The sequence below is a fragment of the Ctenocephalides felis genome, unplaced genomic scaffold (genome assembly GCF_003426905.1).
Source record: "Ctenocephalides felis isolate EL2017-DRISC unplaced genomic scaffold, ASM342690v1 CF-g0.4_SCAFFOLD_01170, whole genome shotgun sequence".
NCBI lineage: Eukaryota > Metazoa > Arthropoda > Insecta > Siphonaptera > Pulicidae > Ctenocephalides > Ctenocephalides felis.
This window is the reverse complement of record NW_020537324.1, coordinates 65,024,309-65,045,492: the sequence shown is the minus strand read 5'-3', so window position 1 is coordinate 65,045,492 and position 21,184 is coordinate 65,024,309. Positions and strand designations below refer to the sequence as shown.

At 29.0% G+C, this 21,184-nt stretch overlaps 4 protein-coding genes across 6 annotated transcripts; 2 read left to right on the top strand and 2 right to left on the bottom strand.

Annotated features, from left to right (window-relative positions):
* The first annotated feature begins 406 nt into the window (after nt 1-406).
* LOC113367543 lies at nt 407-928 on the top strand. Its single transcript, XM_026609143.1, has one exon. The coding sequence runs from the start codon at nt 407-409 to the stop codon at nt 926-928; it is 522 nt and encodes a 173-aa protein (XP_026464928.1).
* A 4,899-nt stretch (nt 929-5,827) lies between these two features.
* LOC113366153 (60S ribosomal protein L9) lies at nt 5,828-7,530 on the bottom strand. 2 transcript variants are annotated; one of them, XM_026607718.1, is made up of 3 exons: nt 7,483-7,530; nt 6,813-7,061; nt 5,828-6,180 (listed from the first exon to the last, which is right to left on the bottom strand). In XM_026607718.1, exons 2-3 carry the CDS (start codon nt 7,051-7,053, stop codon nt 5,849-5,851), a joined length of 573 nt encoding a protein of 190 aa, XP_026463503.1. In that variant the 5' UTR covers nt 7,054-7,061; nt 7,483-7,530; the 3' UTR covers nt 5,828-5,848. The 2 variants fall into 2 exon arrangements, with proteins under 2 accessions (XP_026463503.1, XP_026463502.1); XM_026607717.1 differs by lacking the exon at nt 7,483-7,530 and adding an exon at nt 7,280-7,421.
* A 287-nt stretch (nt 7,531-7,817) lies between these two features.
* Nucleotides 7,818-9,268, top strand: LOC113366152 (ubiquitin thioesterase otubain-like). Of its 2 annotated transcripts, XM_026607715.1 has the most exons (5): nt 7,818-7,851; nt 7,917-8,020; nt 8,393-8,692; nt 8,759-8,962; nt 9,068-9,268. In XM_026607715.1, the coding sequence occupies exons 2-5, from the start codon at nt 7,931-7,933 to the stop codon at nt 9,266-9,268; spliced, it is 795 nt and encodes a 264-aa protein (XP_026463500.1). In that variant the 5' UTR covers nt 7,818-7,851; nt 7,917-7,930. The 2 variants fall into 2 exon arrangements, with proteins under 2 accessions (XP_026463500.1, XP_026463501.1); XM_026607716.1 differs by lacking the exon at nt 7,818-7,851 and having other exon boundaries at nt 7,894-8,020.
* A 241-nt stretch (nt 9,269-9,509) lies between these two features.
* On the bottom strand, nt 9,510-11,314 carry LOC113366151 (malate dehydrogenase, cytoplasmic-like). Its single transcript, XM_026607714.1, has 2 exons — nt 11,204-11,314; nt 9,510-10,544 (listed from the first exon to the last, which is right to left on the bottom strand). The coding sequence occupies exons 1-2, from the start codon at nt 11,204-11,206 to the stop codon at nt 9,549-9,551; spliced, it is 999 nt and encodes a 332-aa protein (XP_026463499.1). The 5' UTR covers nt 11,207-11,314; the 3' UTR covers nt 9,510-9,548.
* Between the last annotated feature and the right edge of the window lie 9,870 nt (nt 11,315-21,184).

The following is a 21,184-nucleotide window of genomic DNA, read 5'->3' as shown; positions in this document are numbered from 1 at the left end:
AAGGATCGAGTTTATTGTTTTTGTTGTAGACTATTTGATAGTAGCTTAACGTCGAACTTAGTATCTCAAGGGTATAACAACTGGAAATACTTGTCTGAAGTATTAAAAAATCATGAAAATAGCACTTTTCATAAGAAGTTTTACTTTTTCATGGATTGAAGCTGAACTACGATTAAAAATAGAAAAAACGATGGAATAATGTTTTGTCTAGATTGATGCATATCACACTTTATTTAGCCGAAAACAATATGGCACTCAGAGGCACTTCTGACAAACTATATACGCCAAATAACGGAAAGTTCTTAGGCTTTGTACAAATACTAGCCAAATTTCATCTAGTCATGCAGGAGCACTTGCGATTAGCTATGAAGGGTGATATTTCGGACCACTCAGCTTCTGTTCATCGATGGAAAATTCTAACCGATCACTTGCGACTATATACTATAAAAAGCACAGTGACACTCGTTGGGAAGCAAGAATAAGTAGTGTTACAGTAGTCCGTTATGAAATTAGTACTATCCATGATGCTTTGATTACTTTGGCTCTTGAAACTCAGAAAACTGATGTTCAAATGTCTCATGAAGCTACTACTCTAGCCGAACAACTAAAAGATTTCAGCTTCATAGTTTCATTGGTTGTTTGGTATGACATACTTCATCAAATAAATGTTGTAAGTAAATCTCCACAGTCAACAGATATGGATCTTGGTAAATGTACACAAATGTTGAAAAAATGCTGCAATTTTTTGGAAGACTACAGAAATACGGGCTTTAAAAGCGCTATTTTAACTGCGAACGAGTTGGCTGAAGAACTAGAAATTGAGCGTCAAGCTGGTGAAATTGCACGCGATGACCCTATAACTTCTCCAGAAAAAAAATTTGAGGTTGAATTTTTCAACTGTCTTTTGGACATTAATTTCAATCAATGAAAGGTTCGAACAGTTAAATGAGTACTCGGAATATTGGTCTTTAGAAAAACGCGACCTTCTCAAGCTCTGTAGTGATCTCCAATTAAAATTAACTGTAGACTCTAAATCAGACATAGATGGTAGTATGTTATGTGATGAACTTATAAGTCTGGCATCCCACCTGATAAAAATGTGGTTACTCCCATTTTTGTTTTAAATTTCATCAACGATTTCAACTTACAAGAACTGTATCCAAATGTATGGATATCGTTGCGAATTTTATTAACTATACCTGTAACGGTTGCTAGTGGGGAGCTTTTCAAAGCTGAAGCTAATAAAAACCTATCTTCGATCAGCGATTTCGCAATCTAGATTGACAAACTTAGCAACTGTGTCAATTGAGAACGAAATTGCTGAAAACATCGACTTCGACCACCTTATAAAAGAGTTTGCTGATAGAAAGGCCAGAAAAGTAAAATTCTATTAGTGGTTCTATTAATGGTTATCTTTTATAATAAATTTTTTTTAATAAACGGTTATTTCATTAGATGTTTTTCTTTTGTCCAAATGGGTTTGAATTGCAGGTGAAGGGCGCCGTAGAAATCTCGCCCAGGGCGCTGGTAGTGTTAAAGCCGGCCCTGCTTATGTCAGTAAATCAGAAATAATTCTTAAAGGACTTGGTTTGAAATAGATGGCAACTCAAACGGTTATCTTATCTCTGTGTCATGAATTTATTATTACAATTTTTGTGATACTGATTTTTCTTATTTGTGCAGCTACGCTGGGTAAGAGCTCTGAGAAGTTCTGATTCGAAGTCCATAGGTATTACCACTACACCACGAAAAACCCTAAACAGCGATATGATTTAGAAAAACTAAAAGCCTGATAGATAGTTTTGTATGAATACTATAGATTTGTTAGTCTCCTTTTCAAAAGTTATGGAATAAAGACAAAGTAATTTTATGAAATTTACCAAAAATGTAAACCCTGGTTTGTCGCATTACTATGCGGCGTATAATAACAGTTCATTAAAAAATATTTTAGAAGTACATGTTACGCTAGTTGTAAGAGCTGGAGTGAAGAACACTTTTCTAACAATGTTTCATCTTAGAAGACAACCAAGCGGTTGGCCTATACCCATTCGATATATTTTTTTCATAATTTCCCCAATACTTATTTTTAATTAGATGCATTTTCGCTTAGAAAACAATTGGAATTTCATGGGAAACCACTATTTTCACTCGGATACATGTTCCGATATATATTTTAATGTGGAAACCTATAACACTGCTGCATGATATCATGTAGTCCAATATAGAATCTGGAACCATCTTCCAGAGCAATGAAAAGTCTACTTTCTACAGTAGCAAGAAATCGGAAATTAAATTTATAATGTTTGTTTTAATATATTACAAAAATTAAATATTTGTTGATATATTAATAATTAACACATATCCGTTGAACAGAAGCATCCTCTGTCTCATGGGCCGCATTTAAATTCTAAAATTTTGTGACGGGCCGCACTTAATAATTTACAAAGTTTGATATATACATTAAAGCTTTATTTGGGCTAAAGATGAATAATAAAATTATGAATAAACCGATATATAATTCGATACACACATATCGAATTATTCATATAATTTTCTCAAGATTTTCTAATTTTGAGAATAGGCGAAATCGTTTGAAATACGAAGTTACGATATATGGAAGAAAAACTAAAGAATACTATGCAAGATAAACTAAGAATACTTAGTTATTAATAAACATAATAATATAAACTGACAACAAAAATAAAATTTACAAAATTTTAAAAATTATTTTTTTTATAAACTTAGGCAACAAGGAAAGAGTACACTAAAATAAATGTATTAATATAAGAAAGTTACTATAGTAAACAAAATATTATTCGAGAGATGCTTGGAAACCGCATGCAGCCCACCGACCACGTGTTGTCCACCCATGTTTCAATTCTTACAGGCTTGGTGGTACACATAATGTATCACACTTTTGATCAGACTTAGCACAATAGTACATATAATGCACCATAAAATGCAGCCCACCGACCACGTGTTGTCCACCCTTGTTTCAATTCTTACAGGCTTGGTGGTACACATAATGTATCATACTTTTGATCAGACTTAGCACAATAGTACATATAATGCACCATAACATAAATCTATTTCTTATGTTACACGAATGCTGAAAAATGCACCTACTTTTATAATAAATAGTCTTTAAATCAATAGTAAAATATTTAGTTAAAACTTCTATTGCGCGTGCAACTTGTGTTAAAAATAATCTGAATTTTCTGTAGCTCTTACAGGCACTCTTCTGATGTTTGAACAAAAGTAAATTCAATAATTATTTCCTACCTTGTACACAAGTCCTTGCTCCGTGATTCCAGTCCATCATTTTGCGTCTTGGTTTCACCACATTTGTACAAACTGTTATAATAAATATACTAAAAACTAATAAATCCACACCTAAAAGTGAACCAAATCTAAAGATTTACTGAGCATATACTTCTATAGTAATTGTTAAATGAGAAAAACGCCTCATGCGCCGCCCGACTTCAAAGCAAACTACTTGGCGTCATTATAGACCATCCATTTGCATCATGGTTGCATCGCAATTTTCACATCTACCACGCCAACTTATAATATGAAACATTGATATAATAAAACTCATAGAACCATAAACGTACAACTCATTTATAATTAAACACACATTTAACATACATCTCACTAAATTCTGGTCCATTATATGTACTTATTCACCGGCACATGATGTGATACTAGTTGTGATTTAAATGATGGATGACGACGGTGTGATGCAATATATTAAACACCAATATATTAAAATTGATAAAACCAAACAGAATTTATGATTTAACACACATTTAACATTCACTTCATCATATTTTAGTCCATTCTACGTACTTAATAACCGGCACGTGGAGCAATATTTCGGCGCGAGATGCACCAGCTATCGACATGCGTTCACAAAAAGGTCTACCCGACAAATACTGGCTAAAATAAATTTGCAGTATTATTTATAAGGGCGCAAAGTGGAGGGGATCTGATAGTGCATTTATAATAAATAATTGGTGCAAGATTTGACAACGTCGCATCCTGGATGCTATCTTGCATACCATTGTCTAAAGACATCTGAACTACATTTCGCCAACAAATTAACTAGCAGTAAATTATTTTCCATAAAATCTAATAAAAAAATACATAAAAGTATCTTAGAAAACAGGACAGAAATTTACTGTTAGTTAATTTTTGTTGGTGAAATTTAATTCAGATGTCTATTGTGACTTCTAATCAAAAACGATTGATATGATGTCTTTTGATGTTAATAAATGTAAATTTCACATATTCTACCAAATCTCGCATTCATACCCATGACACAAACTTGAAAAACTTTGTAAATCAAATTGCAGTATGATTTTACCTATTTTTGAACTTGTTACCCAAATACCTGAAATATTCTTTGTATTATATTCAAAAGGGTTAAATACCATTAAAATGAAATTTTTGGTCCCCAATATATGAAGAAATATACACAATAAATTATGAAATACGAATATATTCAGCCAATTACAAAAGCCGCCTCGAGGATCATGCAAACCCACTTCCCTGAAGACTATGTTGCATCACAAGAGCAAGACTTAAACATGTGAATTATCGAAATATCTCAGATGATATTCACAAGATTTTGTATTTTTAAAGCCTTCTTTTAATCCTACAGTTTTACTTGTTATCCATTTCAGGACTGGTGTAAAAATATCACTACATACAAAAAAAATATATTGACTAAAATGGAACACAAATACTGTATTTTATTTCAATGCGGCTAATTTAGCCTATAAACCTTTAAGGTGTTATCTTTCCAATAAACCTTAAAAAACATACATCTAGAACTCTATTCAAAATTCGATAAAAACGCATATGATTCTTCCTTATGATAAAGAAATAATTCAAAAGTTTAAATAATCGCTGAAAAGTTTGAGAAATAGCAAATATATAACGCCCCTTTATAAACTTACTGAACTTTCATTTATGTAAAATTGAGTATTTTCAAAATACATATATCATCTGATCTAAGTGTGCACATATTTTCATATGTTTTGTAAGTTGAACTCGAACACGATATCAGATGAAAGTCATTAAGCCACTTTAAGAATAATTTTAAGAAAAAGGGACATTAAATCGAGGTGGGTATTACTTATTAGAATTCGAACGATTAGAATATATTATAAAATTTAAGCAAAATAAATTTTAGGTTTCACACAAAGCATCCATCACAACACTTGTAATTTTTTTTAGTATAATTATCCTGTGCTATACCTTGATTACTCGAGTCCATCCAATATGCAAATACCCTAACTTGAGAGTATAATCAATAATTGTTAAGTATGTTTCTGAAAGAAATATGAATATAGAAGGCCTGGTTAACAATATGTTGTTGAGTTGTTTGAAATTTGATCAGAGCAGCCTCGTTTACCTAATAAAAGATGAGTTGCATTAAACCATGTCAAGTTCTGAAAATACGAAAAATGATTTTTCCATAAGCAAACAGTGCTGTTATCTATGTCATAAAATCAAATTTTATGGTTTAAATTTCTGCTACATGAAGGCGGCAGTGAAAATTTTTATCACTTAAGATCATTAACTTTAAATTTACTTCCTATGTGAATGTAATTCTTGAAAACAATTTTTGCCAAACATGTTTGAATACTATAAATTTCTGTTCTTGATTTAAAAACTTGATTTAAGATGGTCATTTATGTATAAATATTATTAAAACTTCAAACAATTATTAGCTGGAATCAAAAAATTTAAGTCACACTTGCATTGAATTTTGAATTTTATCAAATGGAAATATGGTTGGGTTAAATCAAAAGCTTGAATGTACAAGGATAGAAGTAATTTATTATATTTCATCTTGAACAACTGTAGTTTTTTCAGATACATAAAGACCATCCAAGAACTTTCTGATATCCTTGTTTTTAACAGTGGTCGACTGTTGGATTAATGCAGCTGATTTAGATACATCTTCCAAGGAGTTTCCTTCCAAGATCAGCTCGTCCTTTTGTTTGGGGGAGTTCATCACTGTAACACCAGGGGCCATCTTTACCCGTCTGATGTATTTCTCTCCCAAGAAATTACGGATTTCGATAACTGTGTTGTTTTCCGTGGTCACACAATTAATGGGAAAGTGAGCATATACGGCTCGCATTTTGTATTGATAACCTTTGGTTACACCTAAAATAAAGGTAATTGATAAAAATAGTATAAACAACTTGAAAATACTAGTTCCTCATAGATTTGGTTCCCATTATTTGGTTTAACAAGAGCAGAAAATTCCATTAATCAATCCGTCTCCATTAATCAATCATTAGAAACAAAATGCAAAAAGTATTATGATTGATGATGAACTCCAAATAAACAATTCTAATCACAGAGAGTAATCATTTTAGGTGTAAACAGACTAGATAAAACCTTTGTAATCATCAGCACAATCAAATTGTTACATATTTAAAGTTTTTAATGTTTGGATGCAATTTACATGAAACGTAAATAGTTTGCATAACTTGTTAATTGTAATTATAGAAATTTGACTACAAACTTGATATAATTTCAAAAATTGACACCATGCCTTATTACATGAAATGCATTTTAGTTGTAAACGGATTAGATATAACCTTTGTAATCATCAACACAAATTGTCACACATTTAAAGTTTAAGGATTTTTAATTGTTTGGATGCAATTTACATGAAATGTAAATAGTTTGAACTTGTTAATTGCAAATTATAGAAATTTTACAACAAACTTAATAGAGTCAACAATCGAGTGGCATCATGCCATGTTATACGAACAAAATTTAAAACTCACCTTTCAACATGTTTTCGATGTGAGAGCAAACAGTCCTAACTGCAGCAATAGCTTTTTTTGATCCAAACCATTTCTCAACTTTCAATAACCTAGGATTGACCATACGAATATCAACTGCTAAATGTTTGAAGGAGCGTTTTAATACTCCTCTGGGCCCCTTGACAGTGACCTGTCTCGATGACACAGTGACCGTAAGGCCTTCTGGAATCTTCACAGATTGATTTGTTACGATTTGCTTCATTGTCCCTTCTGGAAAATAGTATACCACTATTAATAAAATTAATACTGCGATAATAACAAGAGCAATGGGTAATGGAAAACGCGTATGCTAATATGAGGTTATGTTGCACTTCACCGAAGTAAATTATATTTTAGTCACTAGATTTTGCGAATAACTATTTAACAACTGTTATCACAAGTGGAATTACAACATATTTAACGTAAACAATATTCATAAGCTACCAAACCTAAATTATTAGAATGTTAAGTATCAAGCCTAATTGTTGGAACGAAAATTAAACAAGTATGACGCAGTCGGTCAAAACAAAAACTATACACTTAAAGCATAATCTATAAATACGATAAAAAAGTATAATAAATAACCTTAATTTAATTAAACTACTAGATGAACACGGATAAATATTTCATTAAGAAAATATATGGTACTCACATATTCAGGTGACAAACCGGAAAAGAACTTTACAAACTAAAAACAGGGTTAACATCGACTTGTGCGTTCTTCACTTCAAATAACAAAAACTGTGGTGTGAAGTTAGGTCAAGATAAATATTTATATTGTGAAACAAACATTTAATATTTCTAACAATAAGTAATTAATTATTAAATTATTAAACTTATCTACTCTCATAACGTTTTATATTAGTGTTTAATTGAATAATTATTACAATGTGTCTAGTTTATTTAAAATTCGCGCTACAAATGAATCACATCTGTCAAATGTCAGCTGTCATTTGAGACTGTCATTATCTATCAATATCAATGGGGCTACAATAAAAGAATGATTTTGAAACTTATTAAAGTAACATCAAACCGATTTTATTTAACAATTTTATGACAAACACAATATTTTAATATTTTTCCTAGATATAATATTAATAATGGAAGTCAACTCCTGTAACAATTCGGATGGAAACACTATAAATCAAGATGAATTGATACTGCAACAGCAACGTCAAATTGAAAAAGAGGTCTTAATATTTATTTAACTTTACCTAACTGTGCCTTTTTTATTTTCATAAATATATTGTTGAATTAGTCATTTAATGTTATAAATAATTTTGCCACGTTTTATGAAAATATAGTAAAATGCTTTCGGACATATAGATTTCAGCAATTTTTAAATTAAAACAAATAAAATAAATTAAAGTAATAACTCTGGCATCTAAATATTAGTCAAAATTTTTCATATATTTCAAATCGAGCACTTAATTCTAATTATTATATATTATACACTACAGAAAAAACTATGAACGCATAAGAATTAATGAAATTAAACTTAAAAGCATTTTAAATTGTATTATCGTAATATTTTAATTCTATTTATAATTGCTTCATTTTAGATATCAGAGTCGATTGCCTTAGTAGGTGAGTTGGAACCTATTACATCACTACAAAATGAGTACACTTCTGATGAAGTATACTGCTTAAAAATTAAAGACTTATCTGCAAAGTATAAATCCGTTCGAAGAACAAGGCCTGATGGAAATTGCTTTTTTCGTGCATTTTCTTATGCTTATCTAGAAAGACTGATTACTGATAAAGAAAAATTTGCAAACTTTGTTGTTTTAGCTAAACAGTCCAAAGAAAAGCTAGTAGAACTTGGTTTCCCACAATTCACATTAGAGGACTTTCATGATACCGTAAGACTATGATGTTTATACAATCCTTGTTATTTACTATGTATAATAAGTTTTTTCATAATTTAGTTTATGGAGGTACTTAGAAAACTTCAAACTGAAGAAATATCAGAATCACATTCAGAATTGCATAAGCTGTTCAATGAACAAGGTTACTCGGATTATGTGGTAGTTTATCTAAGACTCTTAACATCCGGACAGTTACAAGAAGGAGCTGAATTCTACCAGAACTTTATTGATGGGGATCGAACAATTGCAGAATTCTGTCATCAAGTAATTTATATTTACTATATATATCTCATTTTTGTCTTTATATAATGAAATACTAATAACCATATTTTTAATCCCAAATAATTGCAATTATCTTTTTTTTTTCAGGAAGTTGAGCCTATGTACAAAGAATCTGACCATATCCATATTATAGCAATTTGTACAGCACTGAAAAGTGGAGTGCGAGTTGAATATATGGATCGTGGTGATGGGGGCCAAGTTATAGCTCATGACTTTCCTGATGGCATTAAACCATCTGTCCATCTTTTGTATAGACCTGGGCATTATGATATATTGTACCCAATATAAACTATCCAATACTTAGATAATGTGTGATAAGTTTATTTATTTGTAATTAGTCTATTACTAAACATATTAAAATTTGCAAGAAAACAGGTCAATTTAGAAATGCATGTAAGATTATGACAATATAATTTTAAAATGCATGCAAGGCTTTCTGTAAAATGATACCACAGTTTTTAGATTTAATTAGTTTTATTTTATGTATGCAACAATTGATAGAATTTGTAATTTTTGAAACTGTATGAAAATACCCATAAATATATTTGTATTTATTTGTATCTGATATTTAAAGACTACAAACTGCAAGAGCTTCTTGCTTTTCCTCTAGTAACTCCTTGGCAGTAGTATTAAGCATTGATTTTGAAAATTCATCAATAGGTAAACCTTGTACAATTTTCCATTGTTTGTTTTCAATAGTAACAGGGAAGGAGAAAATAATGTCTCTTGGTACATTATAGCTACCATCAGATAAAACTCCCATTGAAACAAATTCTCCTGGTAGTGTACCATGCCACAAATCGTGCATGTGATCTCCTGCTGCCTTTGCAGCAGACATGGCAGAGGACATTTTTCGTGCTGAAATTACAGCAGCTCCTCTCTTTTGAACAGTTTGTACAAATTGTGTTTGCAAATAAACATCATCTTTAACAGCTTCAGGAATGGGAACCTTGCTACCATTCAAGCATACAACAGCGTTTCTTGCATCAGGATATTGGGTGGAAGAATGGTTTCCCCAAATCACAACATTCTTTACATTAGCGACTCCTGTGCCAATTTTAGCAGCAAGTTGTGCCTTAGCTCTGTTTTGGTCCAAACGAGTCATTGCAGTAAAGTTTGAAGGAGGAATAGACGGGGCATATTTTGAACAAATCAAAGCATTAGTATTAGCTGGATTGCCTACTACTAAAACCTTGACATCTTTCTTAGCATATTTGTCTAAGGCTTCTCCTTGGACTTTGAAAATCTTAACATTAGCAGACAGTAAGTCTTTCCTTTCCATTCCTTCTTTGCGGGGCATAGCTCCTACTAAGAAAGCTGCTGATACATCTTTGAAGGCAACAGCAGGGTCTGCTGTGGGAACAACAGAGTGAAGTAGAGGTAAGGCACAGTCAGAAAGTTCCATTACTACGCCATCTAGGACTCCCATCATTGGTGGTATATCCAATAAATGTAAAATGAGTGATTGGTCCTTTCCAAATACATCACCCTTTGCGATTTGGTAGAGCAGAGAGTAAGCAATTTGACCGGCTGCACCGGTGACAACTACACGGATTGGATCAGCCTTTAGGGGATAGAATTATAATATTATTAGGGTAAGGGGCAAATCCTAACTACTAAATCAGTGATACACCATTCCTAATAAATTAGGATAGAAAATCCATAAAACCGTAACATGCACATATATGTTAGTCGAAACATTTTTCTAGTCAATGAAGGTTAGGTATTATAATAATAGTATTATATATGCTATATTTAAACATATACAAACACATAAAATCAAGAAATTTTAGTATATATCAGTAATTAGGATGTTAAGTACTGATAATCAACTAATTATGCAAATGAAAACATCTGTTGAATTAACACATGTTTAAAATTTGCTAATATATAGCAACAACTAAAGCATGCTTTAAATTTAATTTCTAATACTAAAAGCACTTATTATTTTTGCATTTTAATCTAACAAAACCATCACTTAGCAACAGTAATAGAATATCAGTATGATATTTATTACTTAACACCAAATATTATTTTTTATAGAAAAAACCGATAAGAAAAAAATTAACCAAAAAGATTAGATTTTTATACTAGCACACAGAGGTCAAATGGAAGTCACAAAAATGCAGTCCCCTAAAGTGCAAAACCATAACCTAAATTAGCATTATTTCACCGACATTAACAAATTAAATTTAAATAATAATAAAATAAATATAAATTTACCATTTTGATATTTATAAATAAGTAGTGGATCAACTAGAAGCCGTAACAACAAACACAAAATGATTTGCTGATGTTGACAACTTCTTGATTGAGATTTCACTTCGTCCCCACTCCTGGTCCCATCTTGCATTTCTTATCGTGTTTACATACACAATCGAACGCACGAATGAACAAATGTTATCGTTATCTTTAAGCAATTAATTTAGAGAATTAATATTGCAAAATAATAATTACTACTCGTGTATTATTCAATGTTTTATAAACCAATTATTTCTGATGCACAATTAACTTGAACAATTGTTACTGTTATCGATAAATTGATTTAGATTCACTCATTTACATAAAAGCCACTATTAAAATTATTTATGATTATTAATTATTTTTAATTATTTATAACGTTGACACTTATTTCATTTACACTTAATAACCGCCATTGTTCAGTTAAAATTAAAACTAAAACAATGAAAACAGTAACGACAACATAATATGTAAATTGAACAAAAACAATGGATGCCAATCATGAGAAAAAATTCAAAATTGTTGTCACAAAATTATATCGTTTTTTGGTTTTATAAAAAAAAATTGCATATGACATAATACAGTAATTGAATCCACAATTGAATCTTTCAATTAAAATTTAAATTTAAACATTATAATTTATAAATAAAAATAACACTCTATTATATATATAAATTGAACAAAAATAATGGATACCAACCATGAGAAAAAGTTCAGAATAATAGTCACAAAATTATAGCATTTTTTGGTTTCAAATTAAAGAAAAGTTGTACATATCTATTTTAAGTGAATCTCCTTTTAAAATTGAAATTCAACATTCTAGTTTATAAATAATATATAACAACAAAATTATATATACATTAAACATACACACTGAATACCAACCTTAAATAAGTTCAAAATATAAAAATTATAAAGGCATAAAAATTATTGTCACAAAATTACTCTTTTACATAAAAACCATTACTAAAATTATTGATAATAATTTATAGATTACTTAATATAATTAATTTATTATTTTATACCTTTAAACACTTGATATTTGCTAAAGTTCAGTTAAAAAAGTTTAAATAGAATGAAGACAGTAACAATAACTTTGAACAAAAATAATGAATACCAACTACACGAGAAAAGGTTAAAAAAATAAAAGTGATAAAATTTATTTATTATATATTAATCATCAAATTATTGTCTCAAAATTAAAGTATTTTTCTTTTATCTATGGTATTATTCTGGTTTTAAATTTAAAAAAAAATATCCGGCGAGATGAATCCCTATTAAAAATTGAAATAAATGTGTTTGATCAAAAAAAGTGAAAACATAAAGTTAAATATGAAGAAATAATTAAGTTTTAAAAACGTTTTATGAAAAACGAACTACGTTTAATATTACTAGAAGAACTAAAGCAAATAAAACCAGATTTGGCAAGTTGTCTAAGGTGAACAGACTTTCTTTTATATACCTTGATAAGATAAATTATATCAAAAGATGTATTTAAAATTTATAACGATATCAAAATTCCGGTAAGGTTCGGTATCGATATTAAATTCCGATAAGGTTCGGCTAAGATTTCAAATTGCGTTAAGTGGGCATTGCTGCAACACATGTACGCCAACATTATTATTACATATCGGAACCTAATTAATTAATTTTATGCCATCTTTAGTGGAATGTAAATTGGAAAGCCTCTAGTTAACTGTTATTAATATTAATAATTCACAATAATACTGCAACACTATTTTTTGTCGATTGAAAAAGAAAAAAAAATATATAAAAGGTTGTAAAGGAATATTAAAATTTTGTTACTAACTGTTATTAATAATAATAATTTACAACATACTACAACACTAGTTATTGTCAATTCAAAAAAAAAATAAAAAAAAATTAAATCTAAAATAATATTTTTTGAAAAGTCATAAAGGAATAAGTTTTGGTTATATTGTGGTTGGTTATTATTTGTTTATTAATTTGTTAAAAAATTATCTACTTTTTCATAAATAATAAATTTTAGAAATCAATAAGTGTCTTTTGTTGATAATATTTCTTGGTCGTTTCCTTAAATTCTTGCTTTTGGGATGAAGTACAAATTTTCCATTTGCATACCTCCTAATTTTACCAAACTGGTTTGACTTAACATGTTGTTTTGTAAATCTAAGTAACTTTTGCTGATTATTTTGCAATATTTCACTTTTATAATTATTTTCAGAATGTAAATGAACTAAAGTGTCTCTCGTTAAAGAATATTGTTGGTTTCTCATATTTTCTCCAGTACGGGTGACTAAGATCATCATAGAAACTTCCTTATTATTTATATCCTTCTCTTGTATAGAAAGTTCTTCAAATGCTTTTACATTTTCATTGTCTTGTTGATGCAATTTTGTTATGTTTGTAGAATGCATGTAATCATCAACACCTGACAAAATTGTCCAATTGAGTTTATTTTGTCCACTATAAAAATTCATTATGTCTTCTTTTATTGGCGGTCGTAAATCTACTTCTGGGTCTAAGGGAAATTTATCGTCCAAGGGAAGGGTAGCAATTTCTCCTACTAAATAATGAATTGTTTCTACTCCAGGTAGAACAAAATCAATTGAACTTGAATCAGGAAATTTAGGCGGTGAGGTGAAGTGTGTTGATACATGCTTGTCTGGTAGAATTTCAACACCATTTAGAAGGGCGGCTTGAAAAAATATCTATAATTATAAAATATAGAGTATTAATATTTCTAGAATGTATGAAAATTGAAATCGGTCTAGAACTTTTTGGAAAAATGTTCGCTGAGTACGAAAAATCAATTTTTGGTTCACATATACACGTATACGATATATCACTTTTGATGTCAAACGGTTCAGAATGACTTGAAATGTCGATAATTGGACCATTATCAAATAAGATTTTCTAGTTAATCATGTTAAAATTGAATTTTTTAACATTTTACAGAAGTTTCAATCTAACGTTACTCTCTTACTTTATATTCAATTTTCAATACAGTGAATTTTAATAAAAGCCTCAGCAAAGCGTGCCCGGGTTATATATATATATATATATAATATATATATAATATATATATATATTATATATATATATATTAAATATACATAACTTTGCAAAATTAAATAAATTATTTATGTATGCAAATGAAAACGAAAGGTAATCATTTTTCAAAAGATCACTTAACAAAATGTAACTTATGCCAAGTTGGCAATGAGGCCAATGCAGTATTAATAAATTTATAATGATACAATTAATTCACAATAACATCAACGAAAGTTTGTTTATTTTCGAAGTCTTTGTTTTATATGGTACTCATTACTCTCACCTACAGCTGATTTCGTCCAAGGAAAGTTAAAATTAATTCCTGCACTGAATTTATGTCACAATGCTTTTTACGAGTTTTAAAGCTGCAAATTTATGAACAATATTTGGTAAATGGATCTAATTTTGGCACTTGATATAATGTAACAATGGCCAAAAATATTCTCAATGTACAGTGTTTACGTAAACTATGCCTTATGGCACTTTCAGAATTTATACAAGGATTTTTATGAGAGTTTATGAATGTAACATAAAAATTACAGTTTTAAAAATTATGTACTCACAATGTTTATAATTAATGGCATTATGTTTCTACAAAATGCACCCAAATACTAACTAAGTGAAAGGTTGATGTTATTCTAAATTTTATATTTTTCTCTTGAAACTAGTCTGATGACATTGACTGCATTCTAATGTGTAATAGATATTTTGAGAACTAGGTTCTTGAATATATTTTAAATTGACAAAAATCAGATAAAAACTTAAGAAGCATATTATAAATTATATTGTAGCTTTAGACAAATTAGTGGTATCTCCTGATTACTATAGATACACTGTGAATACCGGATAAATTAATAAAAATTGTGAGATTATAATTGAATAAAAATTGAAGTTAGAACTAATTATCTCAATATCTCTTCAAGAATAATAAAGCCATAAATAAGCACTAAACCGTGAAAACGTGCCACTAATACTACATCTTGCGATCGTAGCCTAATTAAATGGTGCATGAAACTCAAATAAGTACTTTTTACCATGAAATTCTTTACTATATCAACCTGTTGCCCTTTTCGTGACAACTCCCAATTTAGAAATTTCTCCAACTAATATAATCTGCAAAAAAATCTTGGCTTTTTCTTATTTATAATTGTTTGTTCACATGCACGAGCGTACTGAGTTTAGAGATAAAAGGTCTTCGGAAATGAATTCTATCATTTATATGACCTCCGTTGATTTGATTGGAATAACGCTAAAGATCTTGCGAAATAATAAAGTTGATTTACGAAACTGTAATAATTGAGTGATATTTTTTTAAAATAAATTTCAGTGTTGCCAATAATTTTCAAAATATTGAAATGCAGTGTTAATTTTTATTATTAAAATATCTTTCATTTATTGGATGAGTATACTGGTTACTCTTGTACAGTGCAGTTTTACCAAATAAGAATTAGGGTAGGCTTGGGCACCAAGGTCCAATTTCTAACTTTCCCACCATCATTTGGTGATTATAATGTGAAAATCAATTATGTCACGATAAAAACATATCAAACAAACAACTATCGATTTATGTTATTATATTTAAATATAAATATAATAACCCAACAAAATTACCTAATAAAAATACCATATTAGGTTGACCGTGTATAGAAAATTCTAGAGTTATATAATTATGTGATTGAGTAAAAATGATGTAAATAATAATACCTCACTTTAGCTTATAGAAATATTGTAATTTTTCTGATTGCTAAATAAATCTACTACAATAATCTACTATGTTCAGTAAAATACCCAGCTAGTTTATAATTAAAGATTTTTTTGTTATTTTTCTAAAATTGGCAATCTGGTCCTTTTGCAGGAGCAAATAGGTCCACTATTTTGAACCGCAATATAAACAAAAATCTATCAGCTCTCACATTAGTATAACTTTTAATTTATCCTAATTCGACCCATTATTTCTTTTCATCGAAAAAATATTTTCCAATATTTCAATTCTATGATCTAAAAAGAAGCTGCAAGCATTTATTGTATAACCTTGCAATCATTTTAGCATAAATTCAATTGTTTTATTCTCTCCCACTTTCTTGGAAAAAAATTCATTACCTAAAACATCCATTATATCTAAAATTATTCACTTTGTTGCATGCAATTTACAACACGTAATCTAAAATTGTTGCTCATATTTTAACAAGCAAAATAAAGTATTTCTAATATATATCATACTTTTTACGTTCAAAAAATCAGTAAATTTGTTTAGACACAATGAGGAGATCTAAGCATTTTTTAAAAATATTCAGTGCTCAACACATCTTCTATTTCTAAAGTTGAGCCAAAAATAATTAAAATCTAAAAAATGCTATTGATATTTTAACAATAATATTCAATGAAAATAATGTCTTTTCTAATTTGTTTTATGATCAGAAAATCAGTAAATTCGTTAAGACAAAAAGGAAGAAATGCTAGCATTATTAACACATCATTTATATATAAAGTTAAGCACTCCATTGCGTGTAAATTAAATAATAAAATTTAAAAATTGCTTTTGCTATTTGAAAATAAAATATAATTTTTTACTTTTTACGTTGAGAAAATCTGCAAGGTTTGCTTAAAGGCATTTGTTGTAATTTAAATATGATTATTTTTATAATATAAACACAACTGTTATAGTCTCTCTCACTTTAAAACACCTAAAACATCCATTAATTGTAAAATATAGTATAAAATCTAAAAAAATAACAAAAATAAAATAAATTAATTCTTTTTCTAATATTTTTTACGATAAAAAAATTAGTAAATTTGTTTAGATAAAACAGGAAAATCTCAGCATTATTTAAAAATAGTTAAATACACAAATCATCCATTACATTCAAAGTTAAGCAATACATGTAGATTGAAAAATGGAATCTATATAAAGAAAAATTGTTTGCTATTACTTTTTACATTCAGAAAATTAGTAAATTTTTTTAGACAAAGCGGGAAGATATAGGCGTTAGTTCCACAACCTAAGCTGTTTTAAAAATCTCCTATCCGTCTTATAAAATTAATACGAGTTAGGTAACGATTATTCTATGAAGTACCTATAATATAATAAAACGTCGTCCGTCCTTCGGAAGTTCAAGCACACATCCATGCCCATGCATCGAACGATGTATCAATTACCGGGGTAACGCCCTCGGCGGGGCGCGCATCGGGCATCGGGTGCACGCCACCGCGGCACTTGCTTCTATTTTAGGCCAAGAAAACTGGTCGACAACAGTCGCCCTCGCCATCACTAGTTATAATAATAAATTTCCAGCATCATGGAAAATATTAACTCTCTATAATTGAACAGATGATATTTTTAAAGAAATTGATTGATATCTTACTTCCCGGTATGTCATGGTATAGATAAAAATAACGGTCTAATAAAAGCGTTTATAGATAATTCATTTGTATTATTTTTTTCAAGCAACCGATTATATTTTAATTGTTATGATACTCGTGCATCTGGAATTTTTTAAGTATTATTAGATTTTTATAAATTAATATTTGTGATTATATTAAAAGTTTCCTAAATAACGTTTCTATATTTCAAATTAAAACAAAAGTTAACAAAATCAATTCTGGTTTTTAAAATCTCTACAAATTATTCGAGAATTTGATGCGCATATTTCTGATGAAAATTTTTGACCACCAAATATCTTTTTTTTACTTTTTTTATCTGTATCTTTGAAACCACTGGACCTGCTTTCCAAAAAATTTAATCAATTATTGTTTTTGTAACATACATATAATCGAATGTTTTTTGAATCATTCAAATCGGTGATCCGTGAGTCCAAAATCGTGGACAAAAAATTGTGTCCAAACATACATGCACATACACCCATTTTTTTCTTTTTAATACTTATACCTATAATATTTTCAAGTGTAAAATTTGAAAAAACGCAAAAATTTAAAAATGCCTCATCAATATGAAACTAAAACAGCTGCTAAATGATGCGAAAAAAATAAGTTTCCTGATTTGAATAATTACTATTTTCAAGAAAAGTTTTACATGTAACTGATTGGTAGATTGTTATTATTACTTGATATAAATGAAAACCAAATTCAACATACTGTCATAAAAATCATTAAAACCTTACATGCAGACTAACAAATTTTCAGAATTATATGATTTTTATCTGAAAAACTATTATGTGTTTATCTAAAAATTTACTAGTTCATAATTTAATTTGTATAAATAAGAAGTGGTAAAATATTATTTTTACTGAAAAAATTTGTTAAAAAAAATTAATACTTAACTAAAATATTACATTTTTTTAATATTTTGCGATTCAATTAGTATAGCAAGTTTCATAACTTTTAGTAACATAAATTTAAGTATAGCCTATATTCTTATTTATTAAAAATAAATATTTAGTAATGCACATATTCACCGAGAATACTTTTTGACCTGTTCTATATATTATAATATCAACCAATTTTTATTATTGTCTGAAGTAAACCTGTTCTTGATCAACCTTGGCAATTGAATAATATATTTATATGGAATCGCGCTTCCTCATTTTCAACATTCTATAGATTTTGTATAAGTATAAAAATCTTGCTCAAGATTTGTAATTGAAATAATATGAAAAGTTTAATTCTATATTTATTAATTAGGTGATAAGTTCTTGAAAAATATATCTATCTGTAATTATCATTATTATTTCATATGGTATATAATGCATTTTATATAACAAACTATTTGCAAAAGATGTATAAGGTAGAGCAGGGCATGAAGGTCCAATTTGACATTGAGCAATTATATTGTGTAAACCAATTACATCACAACAAATAGCATATATCAAATAAACTACTATCTGACTATGTTCAGTAAAACTTTCAGCTAATTCATTATTGTAGGAACGTGTTTTTTGCAACCTTGATGTGGTATTTTGTCAGAAATATTTATCAGACGAGTTGGAAAAACTTCTTATTTAATTTATCTCTTGTATAATTGCTTTTTTTGAACTAAATTTACTATTTTTTAATTGTCTACACCTTGCATGGGTGAAGATTAAGTTGGTCCTTCGTACTCCACCCACATGTAATCTTTTATAATAGTTGTATAAAAAAACGGTTGAATCTAACTTAAAAAGTACAATACAACTTATAAAATAAATAACGTATACTTAAAAATTATGTTAAGGTCTTGTAAACTAAATATTAGTCTTCACTACCAACGAAAAAAATACGTTTGTTATAGATTTTTAAATAAAGGTGGAGCAAATTAGCTCCAATTTAGATAAGTGAGTCATGATTTTATATACAAAAACAAAAAAGTGTACAAAAAATATCGATTTCTAACAAAAAAACATCCTTGAATCAAAAAGTATTGAATTTTAATTAAATACACTTTATTATTAAACTAAATTAACTGGAAATATTAATGCACGCGTTTCAAATTACAATCGTGAATAAAAATAAAGAAAATTTATGGAAAAGCTATAGTGGTTATATATTTTTTGCCCTCTACTTTCAAATATTGCTGTTAAAAAATTCCTAGCGTCACTTGTTTTTGAGAAATCGAGGATGAGTCTTTTTACCCGCTCCACCCTATATATAACTATTCTTATTCTATAATATACAACCCTACAATTATGGTAATAAGATTTGTTAAAGCGTTATATATTACCCAATATTTCATCACACTTTCATCAATCATGCCACATAATGTGATGTATGTATATATATCGATCGTCCCAAGAAAAAGCCTATCGCGCTCCGAGTAAGGTAGCTTTTTCAACCCCGGCCCCCGATGATAGGGATGAGACCAGTGTTGGCCATATAATAATTCGTAAGCTATTTATAGAAGCGGCAACGCTAAAATCGGCATCGGCAACGCAACGGCTAAGCATCAGTATTACGGCGGTGTCGCAGCCGAGCACAGATTATCCCCCGAAAAGCTTCACAAGAAATAAGGCATAAGGATTCGCAACATTTGCATTATTGAATATTCTAAAAATAACAACACGAAGCTGTCATGGTACTCTTGGACGACGGGTAACTTTGAAACATGGGGATTAAACTTGTCATGGATTTCAATGATAGAAACTAATTTATTATTCTTATATTTATTATAAAACTAGATGACCCGACAGACGTTGTCCTGTACTTATGTTAACAATTCAAAAGTTCAATTTTTTTTATAATCTATACTGATATTTACCAATTGGTTAAAAATTATTATGTTTTTTTACACTACAGTCTATACCGAAATGTATATACATCCACCCATATGGATCTTAAATGTACAACTGCTTTAAATAAAATGATGAGTATTTGCGTTTTTGAAAAACATTATAAAACATTTTTCTCTTATAATTAGTTCTCGTATCGATTAGTTCTCTATCATTATTTGAAAATAAAAATGAAATTACACCACTGACCGGGAAATGGCAAAGGAGTCTGAATTATTTTCATATTCATTTTTGAACTTGAGAATAAGATAAACCTAATTTCAAAATTTCATACGAATTGGAGCACAGTAAAAAAAATCAGACCCAAAGCGCTCTATTGACTTGAGTAAATATTCCGTATCCGATGACAAAAATATGAAAATACCAACGTTTGTATGTGAAAAAGAAAAGGGCTGTTTTTAGGGTTTTCCCGGCAATTATTCGATATTTTCTCACCGTAAGAACCATCCTTCAACTTCAGCAAACATTTTAAAAAAAGAATTGGCCAAATTGGCCCAGGCGTTGTTGAGCTATGCGCTTACCAACACATTTGGCGATTCAATTTTATATATAAGAAGATATATCAAATGTAATACCTGATGATAATTTATAATTTGCTGAGAATAATAAGAACTAATAGAGTAGAACAAGGCTTAAAGATCCGCTAGCAAAATAGTCCACCACCAATATCTCAAAAACAAGTAATGTTAGGAATTTTTAACAATATTTG

Excerpts from the sequence above, each read along its gene's own strand:
- LOC113367543 (XM_026609143.1), top strand. The coding sequence starts at position 407 with ATGGAAAATTCTAACCGATCACTTGCGACTATATACTATAAAAAGCAC.
- LOC113366152 (XM_026607715.1), top strand. The coding sequence starts at position 7,931 with ATGGAAGTCAACTCCTGTAACAATTCGGATGGAAACACTATAAATCAA. Across the intron at positions 8,693-8,758 it reads TAGAGGACTTTCATGATACC|TTTATGGAGGTACTTAGAAA; the intron begins GTAAGACTATGA and ends TTCATAATTTAG. Across the intron at positions 8,963-9,067 it reads TTGCAGAATTCTGTCATCAA|GAAGTTGAGCCTATGTACAA; the intron begins GTAATTTATATT and ends TTTTTTTTTCAG.
- LOC113366153 (XM_026607718.1), bottom strand. The coding sequence starts at position 7,053 with ATGAAGCAAATCGTAACAAATCAATCTGTGAAGATTCCAGAAGGCCTT. Across the intron at positions 6,181-6,812 it reads CATCGAAAACATGTTGAAAG|GTGTAACCAAAGGTTATCAA; the intron begins GTGAGTTTTAAA and ends CCTTTATTTTAG.